Source organism: Acromyrmex echinatior, chromosome 15 (genome assembly GCF_024713525.1).
Source record: "Acromyrmex echinatior isolate Ae372 chromosome 15, ASM2471352v2, whole genome shotgun sequence".
NCBI lineage: Eukaryota > Metazoa > Arthropoda > Insecta > Hymenoptera > Formicidae > Acromyrmex > Acromyrmex echinatior.
Genome location: NC_141866.1, coordinates 723,571 through 746,220, shown reverse-complemented (window position 1 = coordinate 746,220; position 22,650 = coordinate 723,571). Strand labels below are relative to the sequence as shown.

General features: G+C 32.0%; 2 protein-coding genes across 8 annotated transcripts; one reads left to right on the top strand and one right to left on the bottom strand.

Annotated features, from left to right (window-relative positions):
• Window positions 1-161: 161 nt before the first annotated feature.
• On the bottom strand, window positions 162-1,567 carry LOC105151245 (selenoprotein F). 4 transcript variants are annotated; one of them, XM_011064838.2, is made up of 5 exons: window positions 1,421-1,567; window positions 1,198-1,343; window positions 891-1,009; window positions 700-815; window positions 162-613 (listed from the first exon to the last, which is right to left on the bottom strand). In XM_011064838.2, exons 2-5 carry the CDS (start codon window positions 1,240-1,242, stop codon window positions 432-434), a joined length of 462 nt encoding a protein of 153 aa, XP_011063140.1. In that variant the 5' UTR covers window positions 1,243-1,343; window positions 1,421-1,567; the 3' UTR covers window positions 162-431. The 4 variants fall into 4 exon arrangements, with proteins under 4 accessions (XP_011063140.1, XP_087270137.1, XP_011063139.1 ...); XM_087414011.1 differs by lacking the exon at window positions 1,198-1,343 and having other exon boundaries at window positions 1,421-1,545; XM_011064837.2 differs by having other exon boundaries at window positions 1,198-1,544.
• A 3,960-nt stretch (window positions 1,568-5,527) lies between these two features.
• On the top strand, window positions 5,528-10,720 carry LOC105151243 (116 kDa U5 small nuclear ribonucleoprotein component). 4 transcript variants are annotated; one of them, XM_011064835.2, is made up of 8 exons: window positions 5,528-5,628; window positions 5,921-6,201; window positions 6,491-6,762; window positions 6,847-7,538; window positions 7,642-7,871; window positions 8,135-8,853; window positions 8,986-9,266; window positions 10,140-10,720. In XM_011064835.2, exons 2-8 carry the CDS (start codon window positions 5,956-5,958, stop codon window positions 10,643-10,645), a joined length of 2,946 nt encoding a protein of 981 aa, XP_011063137.1. In that variant the 5' UTR covers window positions 5,528-5,628; window positions 5,921-5,955; the 3' UTR covers window positions 10,646-10,720. The 4 variants fall into 4 exon arrangements, with proteins under 4 accessions (XP_011063137.1, XP_011063136.1, XP_087270017.1 ...); XM_011064834.2 differs by having other exon boundaries at window positions 5,562-5,677; XM_087413891.1 differs by having other exon boundaries at window positions 5,588-5,757.
• The last annotated feature ends 11,930 nt before the right edge of the window (window positions 10,721-22,650 follow it).

Genomic DNA, 22,650 nt, shown 5'->3' with positions numbered 1-22,650 from the left:
ATGTATTCAAGAGATACTGAATGATGTTATAAATTTTCAACTTTGTATTTTATTTTAATTGCATGCATGAGTGTTCATTTTTAATAATAAAACAGAATAATATTTCCATGTATGAAGAGAAACAGATCAATTGTGATCTCGTTATATGTAAAGATAGGACATTTTAATGAAACAAGGATCTTTTTGTATCTATTTAAAAAATGTGCTTTACATTTTTGAAAAAATCAGAACATGAGATTATATTAAGATTTGAATGGTTAAAAAAAGAATTTGTATGACTAGAGATAACAAATATAGGCAATATGAATACATACAATATTAGAAAATAAAGTACAATCATATATGTACTATATATATAATATTCATATTAAAAGGATAGTTTATTAAGAATTCAATAGAAACAATATCATGTAATGTAATATTTTCTAATTTTAATCCTTAGAAAGATGAGTCGACAGAAATTCATCTACAGAGTCTGTATCCCATTTGTGTATATCGAGTACATCTTCAACTTTATTTTCTGCATCATACAACTTAATGATCGGATCTAAACCTCTTACATACTTTATGTTGAGGTTTTTATACTTTTTTGGTCGATCGCTTTTGATGAAAGCTAAAAGAAATGTAGTAGACATGGATTTATATTGAATTTGAAGTTGCAATATTATATTACTTTTATCAGAAATGATTGTAGGATACCTTGTATTTGTGGATATTGTCCAAATTTGCACGTACACACTTCAAGGATGGCTTTGGGATAACGTTTTGACAATTCATAATCGTTATCTTTTAGACAACATTCCTTACATATGGTACTAGAAATAAAAAAGGAGATACATTTACACTCTGGATATTCATAATAATTTTTGATGGAATAGATTTTTACATACTAAATTTTTTCTAGATCAGGTTCGGCAAAATGTTTACAGGTCGAGCAGAGCACATTGGCTTTATTAAATCCCAAAATCTTACAATCATTTGCCGAAAATTCTGCGACAGCAATGTCCATCTATAAAATTAATTATTAGTACTTATAATAATTTCGGCAAATTTCACAGTAATTTACTTTTTATTTATGATACATATGTATAAATTATGTTTTAAAATAAGAAAAATATGAGATATTTCGAAAATAAAATTCAGATACACGATCACTTTGTTATGTACAAATACAAAGTTATATTTTCTATTACTTACTGTAATGATAAACAAAAATAAAACCGTATGTAATAAGTGATTCATTTTGTCACCACATATGTTTAATTAATCAAAGAACTAATTTTATGTTATTTTTGTTATTAGAGATCTTTATTGTTATAAAGGTAATGTTTAGCTCCAACTAGCTAAAAAATCGATAAAATTATACTTTCAATTATCCGCGTTTTTATCCGAAAAGAATCTATCTGAAAAAAAGCGTTACTTTGTTCGACAAAGCGAGATATTAATTGTAGAATCTTGCCACTATCAATCACTATCAGCCACTATTGAGGATATGGCGAAAGAACTTGCCTCCATCATAATTGAGGTTATAAAAGCTCATACCGCTATAAGGCCCTGTACACAATAGTAGCAATAAGGAATTAGGAATAAGGAATAATGATTTTAACCTATCAAAAACCGTGTATTCCGTTGAATCCAATAGGAGAAATGCGATTGGATAACGGCCGCAGCACAGACTTTTGCATAACGCATAATGCATAGTGCATAAGCGAATCAATTAATCAGAATCTTTTCTTTCTTACCATTCCATAGAAAAGAAGAATTTGGTTCCCTTATGCACTATGCATTATGCTTTGCAAGAATGCTGCGGCTATAAGGGCCATTTCACACAACTTGCATAGCCGCATAAAAGTTTGTATAAAGAAAATCATCCAATCATATTTTATGTTTGTCTTTATGACAGAAATGATTGAATAATTTTCTTTATGCATACGTTTATGCGACTCTGCAAGTTTGTGTGGATATACCCTAAGCGGATAGCGGATCGCCAATCACAGAATTAAGTAGGGAATACAGACTCTTACATAACCCATAAAACATGAGGCACAAAAAATCAATCAATTGTATGATATACTTATTGCCATCTCTTAAGGGGATGCTGGAGTGTCCTGTTTTACCATTAATTATTAAAGACTCTTTTCTCTTAATTGTGTTTATAGATTGAAAAGTCCTTCTCCACAATTAAAGTATCGACAATAACGCAATTCGCCAGCTACAATTAAATACGAAAAACGAAAGAAAATTTAAGACTTATGTTTAAGACTTACATTTTCGTTATCGGCTTCTGTTAACAATATGTGTTGCATATAAGAGTTTCAGACCTTGCACGTTCATAAAAAGTTACTGGCGAATTGCAGAAAACCTGAAAGAACAATCCTATGTTTTTAAAAACGAAGTAGGGACTTTAGTATAAGAGAAAAGAGTCACCGAAAATTTCGTTTATATTGTATATTACGAGTGAAATTGACATGAAGCAATGAAACCGAGCAATATTTTAATTCCGCGATATTCGGACAGCGGCGCTATCATGAAAAGTTGAATCATAGAAATGATCTGAATTATCGACCTACTCAGATTCATACCAAAAAGCGTTCTTGCCTTGGTCAAAGTTTTTTGTTTTGAAAGGAAAAATAATAATAAAATAAATATAATATTAGTTATTTCAATTTTGTTGAAATAATTTCTTCATAAACAAGAAACATATCATATTATTTACATATGTATACAAATGAAGATCTTTTACATATATTTTATTTAGTAAATTATTGATGCATACATATGTGTGTGCGTGCGTGCGTGCGTGCGTGCGTGCGTGCGTGCGTGCGTGCGTGCGTGCGTGCGTCGTGTGTGTGTGTGTGTGTGTGTGTGTGTGTGTGTGTGTGTGTGTGTGGTGTGTGTGTACATATATACAATACATATATCTAAACTTTCCAAATAACTTTATTTACTGAATTATTTGCATATGCATATATATCAGGGCTCGGAACGCGATGTATATTCGGTTGAGTTTCGATTCTGCTCGGATGTTGGAATGACAAGCGGCAATCTCGTAGCATATAAATGAAATTTTCGAATACTCATTGCTCTTATACTAAAGCTCATAACTCTTTTCTGCAAGCATAGTTCTTTGAGGTTTTCTGTAAATTGCCAACTACTTATTTTAAACGTGCAAGGTCTGAAATTATTGTATACAAGACATTTTTGATTCGGATATCAACTTAGGCTGTGGTCAAAATCTCGTTACAAATGCTTTGAAGCATTTGAAGGATCAATTAAAAGAAAGAATTTTACAAACTGACCAGTTAACACTTCAAAGCGTTTGCACCATCGCGTTGACCGTACCCTTAGTAAGAAGCACCATTCCTCTTATCTGTCGCGCGCAAACGAAGTACCGCTATCTTCAATTACAGAAATGGATTGAATCATTGTATAAATCAACAATATATTGTTAGCTAGAAACGCAATAATAATAATATATTTTTGTATATATAGAAATATATATCAGGATCGTTGTTTAGAAAAGAAATCGTGCGCCCTTGTCGCATCGGCGATGATGCCAAACCAGAAATCACATTCTTGAATTGCAGAATGAATTATCGAAACAGAAGTACAGAGAAAAAACAGAAAAGGATAGAAGCTCCGATTGTAATCGGTGAGGCTCCGCACGCCGAGCTGAGCTCGTCGAGCGAAACAGCGAATCTAGTCCTCCAGAGTCTATCTCTATGGTCGCTTGTTTCTAGCGATCGAAAATACTTTCTGGGAAATTTCGACCGCTCAACATATATAATTAAGAGAAGGAACATTATAGATAACGTATAAATTTTAATAAATTATACTAATTTTAATAAATTATACTCCTATATTCCTTCAATTTATGTATAATAGCAAAAATAATTTCAAAACACGATAATTTAGGAGATATTGACATTTCTATGATTTTCCATAAGCGTATATATTATATTAGATGTAGTAAAAAGAAATCCATTATTTTTCCAATAGATGGCTTTAGAAATCTGTATCTCATGTTCGCGATTACGATTCTTGAAATGAGGTGAAAATTACGAAAGTGATCGAATTTACTAGAATATTTATAACTTCATTGGTTAACACCTAGTGAGTTTGCTCATTTTTGTAATTTTCACTTCGTCTAAAGAATTGTAATAAACCCCCAGGTCTGGATTCGAGGCGAGAAGTGCCCTGATATTTGTCATCAATTGTTTACACCTTTACGCTATTCTGCTACATGGGTAGGCACTCTTATGGCACGAACTCATGGTATGGAACGTATGCGCAATGCGGAATTAGAGGAACGATGTCCGTCCAGTCGCAAGTATTCCGTTAATTGCGCTCCGCTAACATGTCTTTTCTTATGTTCCATGGAGTGGAATTCGCAGAAGCGTAATTGGCGTGTGTTAATCACAAGAGATCTTTCTGTTGTATTTATGGGAACAGTTATATTATTGGCTTGCATAAATTACGCTTCTGCATTTTTCCACACATAAGGAAACGAATTCATGCAGACCAGAATCACACATGCGTGTGTATGCGAGTACAATCGGTTACAGAAAAGTTGCAACACTTTTTCTTTGATGAGTTTTGGAACGCAGCTTGCTCTCCGAGTGATTGGTTCTTGCTCATGGATCTATAAATAAGAACCAATCGCTCGGTGAGCAAGCTGCATTTTGTAACTCATCGAAAAAAAGATATTGCAACTTTTCTGTGACTGGTATAGACATTCATCAAATATAATCTACAAAACTCTAATTATCTGGCAGCTGTAAAGAACGATGTGATAATAATAGCATGGATCCTTATTAGCCACAAATTTTTTCAATCACGAAAAAGTTATACGCACGTGAGTATTCGGCGGTCCGCTAGAAAAGGATGTTTTCAAGTCTTGAATTGACAATACTGAAATTTAATCGATTAGCTTAATCGGAGTTGATGAAATCGGCCCTTTGATTTCTTCGCACAAATTCTCACAATTCCGACAATTTTGTACCATTCCATACATTGGGTATATTCAGTATTACAACTGTTCGGTGAGCTCTTGCATCTAATTAGCATATTCCATTAGAACTAAAAATATAGACCAAACAGATATAAGAGCTCATTAAATGCTCACTGAGCTTAATGAGCTCTTATATCTGTTTGGTCTATATTTTAGATGCAAAAACTCAGTGAGCAATTGTAGTACTGAATGCATCTATTGGGCACATTCAGCGGATTCAATAGTTGAGTGAGCGCTTGCTGTTATTGTGTAGTATTTTTTTAAATCATCCAATCAGCATTTTAAATCTGGAAGAATACATCAATGGCTGCGTTCAGCAGAACACAACAGTTTTGCAACCATTTTATGATTGTCTGCTGAGATAAGACCATTCTTCTTGATCTAAAAGCGTAACCCAATCAAAGCGAAGAAAACTTCCAACAGTTGCAAAATAAACGTTCTGCTGAACGCAGCCAATAGCAGCGAGCTTACTCAATTGTTGCAAAGCGGCTGGGCATGCTTACGAGATTGAATATGATTGGTTAGATTAGATCTATAAGTAGCAACCAATTATGCTTATTTGCTCGACAAGCAGGCTAGCCGCTTTGTCAACTTGAATGCCCGTTGAATTGTAGAATGTATGCATGTCAGTTTATACCGGGTGAAATAAATCACGTATAATTGAATGTATTAATGTTTATCATTTTGTAAATGTGTATATTAATAATAATAATATAAAATATAGAAAACAATTATGCATATCAAATGTGAATTTACATGAAATACATAATTTTAACTTATTTCTTAGGTTATGTTACATTTCATACATTTACGAAAAGATGTTTAATAGAACTTTTATAAAAATTGAAACGAAAAAAATAAGTTTGAAAAGTTTAAATCAAGTATTATAGGAAATATTCTTTTTTATAGAGAGATACTGAAACCAAGTTTATGTAAATATCAACATGGATGCGGATTTATATGATGAATTTGGAAATTATATTGGTCCTGATTTGGCATCAGAAAGTGAAGATGAAAATGAATATGGTAATGTTGGTGATGACACCGAGGATAGAGAACGATCGGATGAAGAAATGGAAGAAGACAAGGATGAATCACGAGAACAAGTGGAACAAGGATCTTCTATGGCAGTTGTATTGCATGAAGATAAACGATATTATCCTAGTGCATTAGAAGTGTATGGACCTGAGGTATAATAAAGCTACTAATTAATTTTTATTATTTAAAACTGAAATATTGATATAATTCTTTTAGTATGTATATATATATATATATATATATATATATATATATATACATATAAAATTATAATTGTAATTATATTTCGTGGCTCCAATTAAGATACTTATATTTCTATTATTTTATTGTTTTCTGGAATACTTGTGTATGTGTGTGTATTAGGCTTTTATTTATATAATAATTTATAATAATTTATAATAATTTCAAGCATTAGATTATATATTTTATAAATATTTTTAGGTAGAAACGCTTGTACAAGAGGAAGATGCCCAACCACTAGATAAACCATTAATAGCACCTACTAGAAAAGCAAAGTTTCAAATAAAACAACAACAGCTGCCTGAAACTACATATAGCATTGAATTTTTAGCAGATATGATGGATGCACCACATCTTATTAGAAATGTAGTTTTGCTGGGACATCTTCATCATGGCAAAACTACTTTGGTCGATTGTTTGGTACAACAAACGCATCCTTATTTACACAGTATAACCGACGAGAAACCACTGAGGTATTGTTATAAAGCATTTTTATTAAACTTTTGTTAAATCAATTATTTAAAAAAAATATAATCTTTATTTATATATGCTATTAGATATACGGATACATTATTTACCGAGCAACAAAGAGGTGTCTCCACAAAAGCTACTCCTGTCACTCTCTTGTTACAAGATGTTAAATCTAAATCATATCTTTTAAACATATTTGATACATCCGGCCATGTGAATTTTTCTGACGAAGCAACAGCTGCAATCAGACTGTCCGATGGTGCGATATTAATTGTTGACGCAGCAGAAGGAGTGATGCTGAACACTGAACGCCTGCTGAAGCATGCAATTCAAGAAAAGCTTGCTTTGACAGTTTGCATAAATAAGATAGATCGTTTGGTATTGGAATTAAAACTACCACCCTTGGATGCTTACTACAAACTGCGGCATATTATTGAAGAAATCAACGGATTAATAGCACTATATTCTTCGGACACTGAAAATTCTGGCTTTGTGTCACCTGCTGTAGGAAATGTTTGTTTTGCTAGTTCTGAATATAATGTATGCTTCACTTTGAAATCGTTTGCCGCACTCTATGCTAGGAACTATCCTGGACTCAATGCCAACGAATTTGCCAAACGGCTCTGGGGTGATATTTATTTTAATCCTAAGACACGGAAGTTTACCAAGAAACCACCTCATAATACTGCACAGCGAAGTTTTATTGAGTTTATCTTGGAACCTCTGTATAAGATATTTGCGCAAGTCGTCGGTGATGTAGATACAACATTACCTGATGGTAAATTTCTCTTTTTTTATTTTCATAATCCTTATAGTGAAGGATAATTATTTTATATATATATATATATATATATATATATATATACTTATTTCATGTGTAGTTCTGGACGAACTTGGTATACGATTAACATCCGAGGAAATGAAGATGAATATACGACCGTTACTGAGACTTGTTTGTACACGATTCTTAGGCGATATGTGTGGATTAGTGGACATGTGTGTCACTCATGTACCTAGCCCACAAGCACATGCACCCACTAAAGTACAGCATGTCTATACTGGTCCAATAGATTCGCCTCTTGCGCAGGATATGATTAATTGTGATCCTGACGTTAGTATTTTAATTTCAATATCATTAGCGTTTAATTAATATAATTATATCAATAACATCAATTGTAATGAGAAACGAAAAATTTTATTAATGAGAAACGAAAAATTTTAACTTTATATTCCATTAGAGAGAGCTTTATGATAAATTGGAGAAACTAATTTCAAAATCTCATATTAAGACTTAGAAATTCATTTAATATTACAAACTTTACTTATTTTAATATAATATGTTACAGATATATTTTATAAAAATTTTTTTTGTAGGGGAGATTGATGATCCATAGTACAAAAATGTATCCAACTGAAGATTGCACCTTATTTGTAGTTCTTGGTAGAGTAATGTCTGGTACATTGGAAGCAGGACAACGTGTTCGCGTATTAGGTGAAGCGTATTCACGCACAGACGAAGAAGATTCGCGTGTTCTGACAGTAGGCAGATTGTGGATTAGCGAGGCGCGTTACTCAATTGAGTTAAGTCGCGTGCCTGCAGGTAATTGGGTTCTCATAGAAGGTATTGATCGGCCGATCGTAAAAACTAGCACCATCACGGATCTTAACAACTCTGAAGAGTTGCATATCTTTCGACCGCTCAAGTTTAATACACAAAGCGTTATCAAAATTGCCGTCGAACCGGTGAATCCATCCGAGTTACCAAAGATGTTGGATGGTTTGCGAAAAGTAAATAAGAGCTATCCGCTGCTGGGCACGCGAGTGGAGGAAAGTGGCGAGCACGTTGTGCTAGGAACTGGTGAACTTTATCTCGACTGTGCAATGCATGATCTACGTCGTATGTATTCTGAGATTGATATAAAGGTAGCCGATCCGGTAGTTGCCTTCGCAGAAACCGTCGTAGAAACCAGTTCTCTCAAATGCTTTGCTGAAACACCAAATAAACGAAATAAATTGACGATGATAGCGGAACCGCTTGAAAGGGGTCTTGCTGAAGACATAGAAGCCGAACATGTCCGTATTACATGGAACAAGTAAGTAATCACATACAAGTAAGAAATCGATATGCTTGAATATATTTAACATTATTATACTACATATTGTGTCTATGTGTGAAAATTAATAAAAAGACTGAGAAAATATTATTAACTTTTTTTTTCCTCTAGAAAGAGACTAGGAGAATTTTTCCAAACTAAATACGATTGGGATTTATTAGCAGCGCGAAGTATATGGGCATTTGGTCCTGACTCTACAGGACCTAACATTTTGGTGGATGACACATTGCCTTCTGAAGTAGATAAAACATTATTGAACAGTGCCCGCGATGCTATCATTCAAGGCTTCCAATGGGGAACTCGTGAAGGTCCGTTATGTGAAGAACCTATTCGGAATGTGAAATTCAAAATCCTTGATGCAGTCATTGCGCAAGAGCCATTGCATAGAGGAGGTAATTAGCATATAATATATATAACATATAATATACAATTTTAATTTATAAATCAACATATAATATAAAAGATATATCGAGAATGTACAAAAAATAAAAATAAAAAAATAAATCGAAAAAGTTTAATATAATCATAAATGTTTTACTTAAAAAAAAATAAAGACGCAATTATATAAAATGCACATGTAACTCTTGTTTAAAAACATATTAAATTTTGAAAAATATAAAATAGAGTGAATATATGGCGTAAATCAATGCTTAAATTTAGAAAAGATAAACCATTGAGCATCAAAATAACAATGGGTCCTTGTCGTATGGAATTTCATTAAATTTATTTTCTCATTTTCTGAATTTTTTTTCTTCATTTTGATGGTTTTCATATTACATAATGGTCAATTACTGTCATTTTTTTGCTTAATAACTGTAAAACTTGTGGTCAATAACTATCATTTTAATACAAGTTTCTACTGTTAGAAAAAATGAAAAACATGGTTATTCAAAATTTTTGTATATATTCATATAATATTATTTGATATATTCTTCGAAACCTTATTTAACTTTTGCTTTGCATCAAATTCAAATTTCAAATAATTTCAATAATGATTACAGTGATTATATTAACTTTCAGCACTTAAATGGTCAGTCATTATATACTTTACTCTATTTTATAAAATTTATAAGGAAGAATTCTTAAAAAAAAAAAAGTTTATATTTATGATCTTAAATTTACTTTTTTCAGAAAATACTTGAAGTATTTATGTATAATTACAAGTATATTTTATAAAAAAGTTAACCATGCTAGAAGCTAAATTGAAAGCTTTACAAGGGAAAACTACAATTTCTACAATTTGTACATATTAATTTCGCTTTCAGGTGGTCAAATCATTCCTACTGCTCGACGTGTTGCATATTCAGCTTTTCTCATGGCGACTCCACGATTGATGGAACCATATCTGTTTGTCGAGGTACAAGCACCCGCAGATTGCGTGTCCGCTGTTTATACTGTTCTGGCGAAACGGCGAGGTCACGTAACGCAAGATGCCCCAGTCCCAGGCAGTCCTTTGTATATAATCAAAGCCTTCATACCAGCGATCGACAGTTTTGGCTTCGAAACGGATTTACGAACGCACACTCAAGGCCAAGCGTTTTGCCAATCTGTTTTTCATCATTGGCAGATTGTACCTGGAGATCCTCTGGATAAAAGCATTAACATGAGACCGTTAGAACCACAACCAGCCACCCATTTGGCCAGAGAATTTATGCTGAAAACGCGAAGACGCAAGGGACTATCCGAGGACGTATCCATCAACAAGTTCTTCGATGATCCTATGTTGCTCGAGTTAGCTCGGCAGGATGTGTTGCTAAATTATCCCCTTTAATTTACTAAATATATATATATCTAAATGACTTCAAGAGTAAAATACATTATTATACATTAAAGTTTCTTAAAGGAAGATGTGTATGTCTTGCATGATTTTGAATATTCCACATTATCTTCCATATCAAACTCCATATCCCTTTAACAAAACAAAAAATAATTACCGATATAATTTAATCTCATTATCATTTTATAATTTGATTGTTCGTCAAAATCTAAAAAATGAAATTGTTAAAGTATAGGCTGTAAAAAAAGGATTAGAAAATTTATCATCTATATTCAAAGAATAAAGATTTAGGAACTCTTAGAGGTTAATGTTCAATTTTCGTCTTGTAAATACATATAATTTTGTAGGCAAAAGGTTATTCTAACTCATAATAAAATAGTCATCGCTTTGTTACAATTAGTACTACCTCATTTCAATTATTTAAAAGTAATAAAATAAAAAAGCACTACAATATATTACTAGATCAGTAGATAATCGCAGAACGATCTTTCTTGCAAAACCTATTTTTCAGAGTTATTTTTTGTGATTTATCTCTTAATTGTTCGTAAAATGATCCTTTCTTTGAAATCTATCTTTAAATTTAGCGATCACAATTAATAATAGTATTATATTATTAAAAAAAAAATAATATCTTGAATCATAATTTCTTATTATATATTATAATTATAATCCGTTTTATTCAGGATAATTGTTTATATTTTTCACAAAATTGTGTAAATGCACCTGAAAATAATTAATAAAATTGATTTTATTATTGACGAATACTCATTAATCCTTCGTCTATTGAAAACCCTTTTGAATTCTTTGATATTTCGGTGTTACTTTAAACTGTTTGCCACAAATTTAGCCTATAAATTAAGAACGATATTTATCTTCCTCTCCTTTTTATTATTCTAAATAAAGGGATTATATATTTACTAATTTACTCAATTGCTCAAGTAAATATTATTAAAACAAATTAAAGCTGCTGCAAACAGCATTATGCTGACTTAAATAAAATAAATTGAAAAAATTCCATTAAAAATAGGCAATTATGCTATAATTTTAAAACATGGGTATTTATGGGTATGGGTACTTTTCAGTACAATATATGAAATCGTGAAAACTGCATATCAGATTTTGTGCCAAAGTCTTTTAACATTATAGGTTTGTCGCGTCGCATGCTCCAACATACTCCTACTTTCTCCAATCATAGTTCCTATTCACTCAAAGGCATATAGGAACATGTTGAAGCATGTGGCGTATGCGACGCGACAAACCTTACATTACGATTGTGCATTGGAAAGAGGGATAATTGTGACAAATGACAAATCAAGCTTCATAATGCAACTAACTGTCGTAAAATTCTTCAATACGATTGGTTCTTGCTTTTGGTTCTTTATAAATCTAAATTATTGTAATGACTGCGTTCAGCAGAAAAAGCAGCTTTGAAACTGTTATAAAATTCTTTAATATGATTGGTCTTCCTTTAGTTCCTCACTGGATCTAAATGTATAACCAATCATATCTAAAAATTTTACAACGGTTGCAAAGCTGCTTTCTCTGCTGAACGCAGCTATTCATAAGTCTGTTCGCATTGCTTGAAATCTCCAAAAATTTTTGTACTTAAAAGAAATAAATATATATGCATATACATATATTGGGTCATCTAAAAAGTATCCGCGATTTTTTGTCACTAGATGTGTATTGATGGTCATATATCTAGTGACAAAGTACCGCGGATACTTTTTAGATGACCTAATATGAACATTAAAGAGAGAAAGCGAAGATGCTAAGTGGAAAAAGTACAAGAAATGTGAACAAACTAATAGTAAACTAACTTAATGGCATTATCAGCGATATTTCACTCTCATACTTGTACTCAGCGATTTTAGGAATGGATTTATGGCCTAAATATCTAATCTAATTCTTTGGTCATCTATTCTTGCCATCGAATTTTTAAATAAGTAATATTTGTTATTTTGCCTTTGCACTTCAATCATTTTATATACTATATATTTAATATTGATAATGGTCCGATCTGGGGATCGATTCTGTATCTTCAAACGAGGTTATTGATTCTCTAACTTTTATCATGATGAAAATGTGAGCCATCTCACATCACGTGGTTCCTTAACTTTCATAATGTAATTGCGAGCAATCTCAGAAGGGTTCGTTCGACAAGAAATTTCCGAGAAAGAAAAGCTGAGAAATAGAGCGAGAGAGAAACCACAGCCGACTGAATCGACTGAATTGACAGTTTTAAGGTTAAATATACAATATAATTTTGCACAGTCCAAAGACGAAAATAAAAACAAATGGCAATATACAGCAATTTGTTACTGTAGCAATTTTGTTACTGAATGAAAAGGATAAAGAGGCACCTTTGAGAATTATACGAAGAATGCTCAGAGATATTCATTTTCATTGACTTTGTAAATAATGGCAGAAAATCGTTTAGGCCTAGTTTCATAATTCACAGTTACTTTTAATCACTTTTAATCGAAGTTCGATTTATTCCTCATCCGTTTTCAATTCTATTGTAGAATTGGAAAAAAATTAGGAATAAATTGAACTTTATGGTCGCGATTCAATTTATGCTGAACATCGTTTGTTTTCGTTTAACATTTAACAAACAACAAGAATGAAATGATTTTTAAGCGTGAATCGGACCGCGGACTATGTTTCACTTCACATTTTTACGTTTTTCCCCACACCGGCAAATCTAGTGATTTCGTATTTTCACTTCGTTGTTACAGAATCACACGGACAAACTCACGTGAAATGAAAGTACGAAAAGTGAGTAATCTCAATCGAATTACAGAATTGACCCCGAAGTGAAAATTACAAAAGTAAGCGAATTTACTAGAATACTAATAATTTCATTGGTCAACATCTAGTAATTTGCTCACTTGTGTAATTTTCATTTTGTTTGAAGATACAGAATCGACCTTCAGAGTCGAAATATCATTTTGATGTAATCTATTTATTTGTATTTTTGCATCAGTACGTACACTTATTGACTAAAAGGTTGCAACATTTTTTTTTTAATGGGTTTCGGAATGCAGTCTGCTCACCGAGCGATTAGTTCTTACTTATGGATCCGTAGGTAAAGACCAATCGCTCAGTGAGTATATAGGCTGCATTCCAAAAACCATAGAAAAAATTGTTGCAACCTTTTAATTGGCGAGTATACATTAAATTTGTTATTTTGGTTCGTAGCCCTTCTTGATATACTATTATTTAATTTCATTACTTGAGTCATATTATATTATTATAATATCGAATCTTAACTTCCAATATAGATACACGGAAATACTGCGTAATCTCAAATCGAGAGGGATTCGATGTTCTTGAGAATGTTTGGTTTTCAAATCAGAGACATCCGTTTGCTATTTCACCTCGAAAATCGTTCGACAACTCGTATCTTTCTGTTACATGTCATCTTATCTGCGTTCGATATTAACATTTCTAGAGCCAATCGAGCTGTTCGATCTACTCCGGATTCAACCGAGCTCGCAGAGCTAATGCAAGTTTTCGCGCCTAAATTAAATTCATAACCTGTATATTTACGATAATGTATCCAACTGATTCGTTAACACATGTACTCTCATCTCTTTTAATCACTTCTATTTTACAAATAGTATATTTGAACTGTTATAATGTCTAGCTGAGTTTATAAACACTATCGAAATACACTATCGAAATACTATAGAAATTGACGGAGTACATTATGTATAATATTTAACGAGGAAAATAAGTTTTTAATTTTTTTCTCTTTATAAATTTGAGGTTACGTATTTGAAAACAAAGAATTTGCTAGTTAAGTTTTAGATCAAAACTTATGTGGCACATAAATATGAGTGAAATAACATTGACATTGCTGAATTAAACGCACTTCTTGAAGATATTGGGAGATATCTACATAGCGACGGACGCGAGAAAGTTGCGCGTCACATCGTCGCATTGTTTGCGCACGCGGCGGGCGGAGCTACAGCTGGTTGCAGCTGCGCGTTACTAAATAGGCGGGCTCGATGGTCGGAGTCAGGCGCCATTTTAACATCCTTGGTCATTCCCATCTATCCGCCCATAGGCCAGACTGGTACCCGCCCGACCGACGCGATGCATCCGCGCGCGCGCGCGCACAAAGTCGCCCGTTCGCCGCAGCCGATCGTGCAACGGCAACCTTCGGCCACGATGCTATCGCAAACGATCGATCACCCCGAGTACTCTGACGTCCCCTTTCATCCCCTCTTCTCCTCCTTACGTTTCCATCCTTCACCTACACACAAATAACCGCGCGCGATCCGACGCACCCTTCGCTGTTTCTACGCGACGATTTAGCTTCTATGACGCGAATTAAATCTTGCGGTAGAACCAGAATATGACTAGTATAAGTAGTACATTTATTTTTTTATTGATGGATTTTTGATTATTTGATATAATCCCAGAGAGCACAAGTCATCTAAAAGGTGACTAAAAGACGACTAAATTGTTATAAAGATATCTTTTAGTGAAAGAATAGACGACGAAAAGATGACTAAAAGACGACAGATGACGCACTGCTAGTCATCTTATAGTCTTAACCATATGATAATTAAAGGATGATTTTTTTGGATATCTTTTAATTATCCTTTAATACTTGTTTTAGTTTTAATATATATATAACTTTAATAAGATCGAATTCTTAAATTTTTACACAAAACGAAATAAAATTGCATGACTGACAATATATGACCCATTTCCTGCAATTTTTGTCGTGTCCTATGTACAAGAGTCATTATCTTTTATCATAGTCGCCTTTGGGGACTTGATTACAAAAAAATATTTGATTAGTGTTTATTAGAACATGAGTAAAATTTCTTATAACGTTATACCTTTTATTCTGTCTCGTATGATAACTGAACACAAGAAACTAAACTCCATCACGTCCATCTGGTGGTGATTTCGCATATTGCTCGCGAATGAGTGTGTTACATACCAATAAAATCCCCTTATTCTTTATAGAATAATATATTCGTCATAGGTATACAATTTATACTTTACTTTTATCTTATCGCTAGATTTCCCTATTTTATCTTTATTTCGAAACCGGAAATTCCGTTTCTCTTTTATATTCAGTTTCTTTATTTGAACATTCAAACTCTAACAGATAGATCACGTTATGTACTTTTATGCGTCATAAAAATTATCTATAGAATATTCTAGAAAGAATGTCTAAGAATATCACACGATCTTTCTCAAAGAAGCCCTCCTATAAAATAACAAATATAAAAGCATATTATACATTAACATTAATAATAACGTATATTATATTAGCGTTTAACGATTAAGTATTAGCAGTAAAATAGAAATCTTCCTGAATGCGAGAACGAATATCTTTTTTTTTTTTTTTCCCTTTTTCTTTTTCTAATAAAGTTAAATTAATCTTAAATATATGAATGTAGTGAATTCGCCTCGCATAAAGGATATTAAGGAAAACCGAATTTTTATAACAAATTGTTAAAATTCAACTATTACTTATTAAGAATAAACTTGTAGAGTGGGGAGTAGGGCTTACGCGGAGCCTTGCTGCCTTATCTCAAAGAAAGCGCGAGTATAGGTTCTACCAAATTTTGGGAAGTGTCGATTGGTTCTGAAAGGACACTCCCATACTCATTTTCAGTATATAAAGGGAGCTGTCGAAGACAGAAACGCACACTTATTCACAAACTCTTAAACTTACTCTCAAACTCTTAAACTCACTCTCAGATTCAGACTCTTAGACTTAGACTCACTCTTGTACTCAGACTTAGACTTAGACTCACTCTCAGACTCGCACTGCTTCGATCAATCAGCCAGTCAGTCAGTTACAGTCAAGGTGAGAACTATCCTCGCGCTTCATCAGAACCTCGTTTTCGCATTTATCTTTTTTTAATAAACGATAATATCAAATCGAATCTATCGATGGAACGTCTAAATCTCTAATCTCTAATTCTTCATACAAATATATATATATATATATATATATATATATATATATATATATATATATATGAATATCTGAGGAGTCGTTGCGACTGTCGCTGCCAATAGCGTGGCCTCCGTTTGTCAGCACTTCCTCGGAGAATTCATAATTTTCTCGTATCCAGAGAGCTGTTACGACTGTCGCTGCCAATAGCGTGGCCCTCGTTTACGACAGTTCTCCGGAACATTATAATTCTTTTTTGCATTACTTCCATGCCTACCAAAGGCGGACGAAGACAAAGAGAAAAGAGATTGAGGTTCCAAGTTAAATCGGCCCTTATTTCGAACTAAGATCCTTTCCCCTATTTTCAAAAACTTGCGCAATTGTTAGACCAAGACAAACCGGTAGACTCACCCCGCGAACCTGTCTATACTCTAAATAAATTGGAGGTCAACCTCACGTTTCCTAGTTACAAAACCATTCCAAAGCACGATCCACGTAGATTCGCCTATAAACTTCGCGATCTTTTTGGCACCGGATTCAAGGTTAAATTAAATTCTTTCCTTTAAATTATCCAATACTTCCCAGTGAATCGCATCCTTAACTACACAACTTAATCTCCAGTCCCCGAGTAAATTGTTTAAATACATTGACTCAAAAACGGAGAAAAAATCTCAATAACAACATTGAGACGTAACAAGTGATAAAAAGTATCAAAATAACGGAAAGATATCTTTTTCATGTTGTCTTTTCGGCAATACGAAAAGATATCTTTTAGTCGATTTTTTGCTTTGCGAAAATGACAACCATAGGAAGATAACGAAAAGATGTTTTTTTTAAGTTACCTTTCCGACAAAACTAAAAGATGCCTTATAGACATATACTCGCTAAAAAGACAATCTAAAAACAATGTCTTTTCGTCATGTCTTTTAGACATCTTTTCGCTTTTCGAAAAGATAACTTAAAAAAGACCTCTTTTTGTCATCTTTTAGTATTTTGTGCTGGGATGCTTTTTAACATTTTTTATTTAATAGTCAGGGACGGAGACTTTTTACTTTTTTTCTGGATATGGAGTAAGCAAATGAGGGGGAGGGAGATAATTTCAAAATAATACAAATATTTTATCTCTTTTGTTGTATTATATGTGCGAAATATACATATTTCTACATATACATATATACCCTAGTCATAAACACTGTTTGTTAAATCACTTAAAAATTTTTATTTGTTAAAAATTAACATATTTTTTTAAATACCCCGAACTTTGGGTGTGGAATTCAACACCCATAGGAGCTCTGAATGTGAAAAGTTCCATACTAATGATTCTAAAAGTAGAAATCGGCCAATGTCAATTTGATCCGTGATTGATTCTGTCATGTTATTGTGAAACGGATGTGAAAGTGAGAAAAGCGAATATGAGAATAAGAGTAACCGACACCTTGCTGTAAAAATTCTTATTGAAATTGCACGTTGATATATTAGTGCGCATTTCCAAGATCACGTGATTTTCAGTTTCACAATATCATGTCAGGCTTTGGCCGATTTCTACTTTTAAATTCTCTAGCTCCATATATCCTCCATAAGGAAGTCTTCGTCTATGATAGTAATAGTATAAAGAGGGTAAGAGGAAAGAGACATATGCGCGAGTAGTTCAAAAATACGCTATGTCCTCTCAGCACAAAATATTAAAAGATAATAAAAAGAGGTCTTTTTTAAATTGTCTTTTCGACAAAGCGAAAAGATGTTTAAAAGATGACGAAAAACATTGTTTTTAAATTGTCTTTTCAGCAAGACGAAAAGATGTATACGACATCATTTTCGTCATCTTTCTATGGTTGTCATTTTTGCAAAGCAAAAAGATTTCTTTTCGTATAGCCGAAAAGACAATATGAGAAAGATATCTTTCCGTTATTTTGATACTTTTTACTACTTATTCGCTAGTAGTACGCGGAATCGTCACCAGACGGACGTGGTGGAGTTCAGTTTTTCGTTTTGAAAATCATACAAGGTGGAATAAAAAGGTACAGCATTATGAGAAATTTTACTCGTGTTCTAATGAACACTAATAAAATACTTTTTGAAATCAAGTCTCCCAAAGGGGAGACTATAAATGAAAGATAATGTGGTTCTTGCACATAAGACACAGCAAACATTGCAGGACCCAGAAATGGGATGTATATTGTCAGTCATGCAATTTTATTTCGTTTTGTGAAAAATTAATTTAGGAATTTGATATTATTAAACATTATTATGTGCCAAAATATAAAAACTAAAAGAAGTCTTGAAGAGGGTTAAACGATATCTAAAGAAGTCATCTTTTAGTTATCATATGAATAAGGCTATAAGATGACAAGCAGTTCTATATCTGTCATCTTTTAGTCACCTTTTTTCGTCAACTATATTCTTTCACTAAAAGATATCTTTATAACAATTTAGTCATCTTTTAGACGACTTTGTGCTCTCTGAGTTTTCTGCGAGTTGTATTTTTTTAATTTCTTTCTTTATGACACACTATTTTTTTTATACCTATTTCATATAGAAACTGTACTTGTATGTATGACGTAGTGTAAAGTAGATAAAGTTCATGGCATACACAAAACGTAAAGTAAGTAAAAGGCATAAGTAATAAGGAAATTGTAATGCGTAGTTTACAATGGCAGTGGTAGTAATGGATAAAACTGTAATGCATGATCTACAATGGGCAGTAACAATAGTGGATTAAGGAGTAGGCATAGAAATCGACTAATCATAGTTGAATGTGAGAAAAATAATCAATTATGATTGGACGATTTTTACACCTATTCCTTAATCAACTACTGTTACTGCTATAGACTATGCATAATGCGTCGTTTATAATACACTTAGTAAGAAAAAAGAGTAAGAAATTGACCAATCACAGTCAATTATTCTTCTCACATTCGACCGTGATTGATCAATTTCTGACTCTTATACAGCCTTATTCACTACTGCTACTGCCACTGTAGATCTGTAACATTGCATTCGTTATTAGTGATGGGCGTTATTTCGTTTGTTACTAAGTAAGGTTATTGGAAAATACTAAATAACTTTAGTAACCGTTATCAAATTTGAAAAATAACGTTATCAGACTTAAATAAAACTTTTATTTTTAAATTTTAAATTTTATAAGTAAAAAAAAGGTAAATGATAATGTTTAAAATCTTACTATTTATCTTTTTTGCTAGTAGAAGCGTTGTCGGCTCTGCACTGTCACAATATAATCACAGTATAATCATATAGTAGCGACATTAAACGTCAGCATTTTTGATGTAAGTGTTCTTAGGTCACATGATTCACCGTCATGTTGTGAAGTGTACACAATAGAGTTATGATAGGACAGGTTCTTAAATTTATTAAAAATTTCTGGTAAGCTTCTAATACATCCATATTCCTAATCTACAAACATAACCGACATATGCGCATTAAAAATTGCAGACTACAAAAGTTCATTGTCGCTGTGGTATAATCATATTCAATAGCGACAGTGAACTTTTTGTAATCTGCAATTTTTAGTATGCATGTATTAGTTTGTACACTTAAGAATATGGCGGACGTATTAGAAGCTTAATAGAAATTCAATAATGTGACTTAAGAATACCTACATCAAAGATGCCGATGTTCAGTATCGTTATTGGTATGATGATACTGTGTCGCTATATTAAACCAATATTACACGCGTCCGTTTTTTATCGTATGACAAATTTTTCAAGCCTGTTGATTGACTATAGAACAAAGAGATCCAAGATCCTCTCTGTTTGCAGCCAATTAACACGCTTGAAAAATTCATCGTACGACAAAAAACGGACGCATGTAATATTGGCCTTACTCATTATCAAGTTGTTATCAATCTTTATGCATAAAATTTTACATTTTATATTTATTGGTTTGCAAATATTTTAAATAATGAAATATATTTCGAAATAGACTTCTTAAATGATTTAAACAATGAGAAATAATCCAAAAAATGTGACTACTGAAAGAAAAATGTTTGGTATTTGTAACTATAATTACATATTACTATAATTATGATTATTACTGCTATAACAATAGTAATAGTAATTATGTATATAGTTGGCAACCTAAAATTACTATAATTATAGTTATTATAACCATAAAATAGTTGAAATTATTATAAAATTATAGCCAGTTGAATTATTTTTACAGTAATTTCAACTATTTTATAGTTATAATAACTATAATATGTAATTATAGTTACAAATACCAAACATTTTTCTCTCAGTATAAAATATAAGATATATAAAAAAATAATCTTTTATATAACTGATTGTTTAAATAACCGTTAAATAACCGGGTTATTTAAACAGTCACTATTTTGAAGTAAATAGTAATTGTTATAATCGTTAATGAAAAATACTGTTTAACTCATCTGTTCGCTTCTGATCTTACGATCTCTATTGTGATTAAATAATTTGCTTACTGCTTACGTCTTATTGCTTTACGTTTTTGTGTATGCTATGTGGGCTTTAAGCTTATACAGAATATTATGATAAAGGTTATAACACTATTTTATGATGCGATCTACTTAATATTATAAAACTTCAAAATATTCTTTTTTTTTATTGATCATATTTAGTAACAGCCTTTCTTGTGATTAGTCAATTAAATGCCTCAAAGCATTTGCTTCAAGTAGATCACAAAATATCTACATAGATAATATAAATGTATATATAAATTATACATATAAAATTACATCTGCATATATATTTTTACACTTATAAATAAATAAACTATTTTCATCTAATTTATAACTACTCTTATTTTTCCTTGCAATCAACGTTATTGTAAGAAAAAAATGAGTTTTTAAAATAACCCACTGACAAATGTATGTCGTTAATACGATAAAATATATGTTGTTATATGTATACATATACATATATTGAGTGCCAATTTTAAATTCGAATAATAATGGCTATGGACATCCATGTCCTACATTTGCATGCAATGCGGTCGAGTTTCTGCTATTATCGTACGTTGCTAATGTACGTTATTACACATGTAATTGATCGCTTTACATTGGGCTCCTTATTGTCGCATTAATTTTTCTTCAGACATTTTAATAACGCGTTTGATATTTTAATAATTGCTATCATATTAAACCCTTGATATGGAATTATTATTCTATTTTAGATTTAATTAATAACATATTAATAATGTTAAAATTACAATATTGAACATTTCTTAGATATACTGTGCAATATGTTAATTATCGATGCAAAATTAATGAAATTTATTAGTAATATTGATCACGTAAGCTCGGATCTATAATAGGTTTTTAAGCCTTAAGAAATGGACGAATCATAATCAATTATTCTTCTCGCATTCGATTGTAATTGATCAATTTCTTACGGCTTAAGGCTTTATAAAATACTTTGTAGATCCGGAAGGCCGTAAAACATTAACATTCGTTTTTATTTTTTAATACGTAGAAATAGGAATACGTAATTAATTTATAAAATTTGTAAGAACTTGTTCAAAATGATTCTTAGTTTTTGCTGTCGCCTATCCCTTATTTTATATCAGGCATAAATATTCTAATATCTTTATTCGGTAAGACATATTATGGGTTTTCGACAATAAATCATTACCTAAGCTTTAACAATAAGTCTTAAGCCGTAAGAAATTGACCAATCATGGTTAAATGTGAGAAAAATAATCAACTGTGATTTGTCAATTTCTTACAGCTTAAGAGGATCCTAAATCAACAAGAATTATTGACAATTGCAAATTGCCAATTTCTCTGAATTGGCTTTATAGATCACCAAATCTTTTTACACAATAAAAGTACGCATAAAAAAACATTGGTCACACTAAATTTGACGAGAAAATCGAGGAAAAAAATTAAAAGTTCACTTTATTTCATCTCTCATAGCTGTCACCTCAGATTACAATTCCCTTAGAAAGATTCTGCAGAAATTCTGTAGGTCGTATGTATCAAATGATACCTTCCCCGAAAGCGTATGACATGTACAAACAATCCTGAGTTTGCGAAATTGTCGAAGACCTAACAAAAAAGATTTTCCAAAATTAAAGTCGT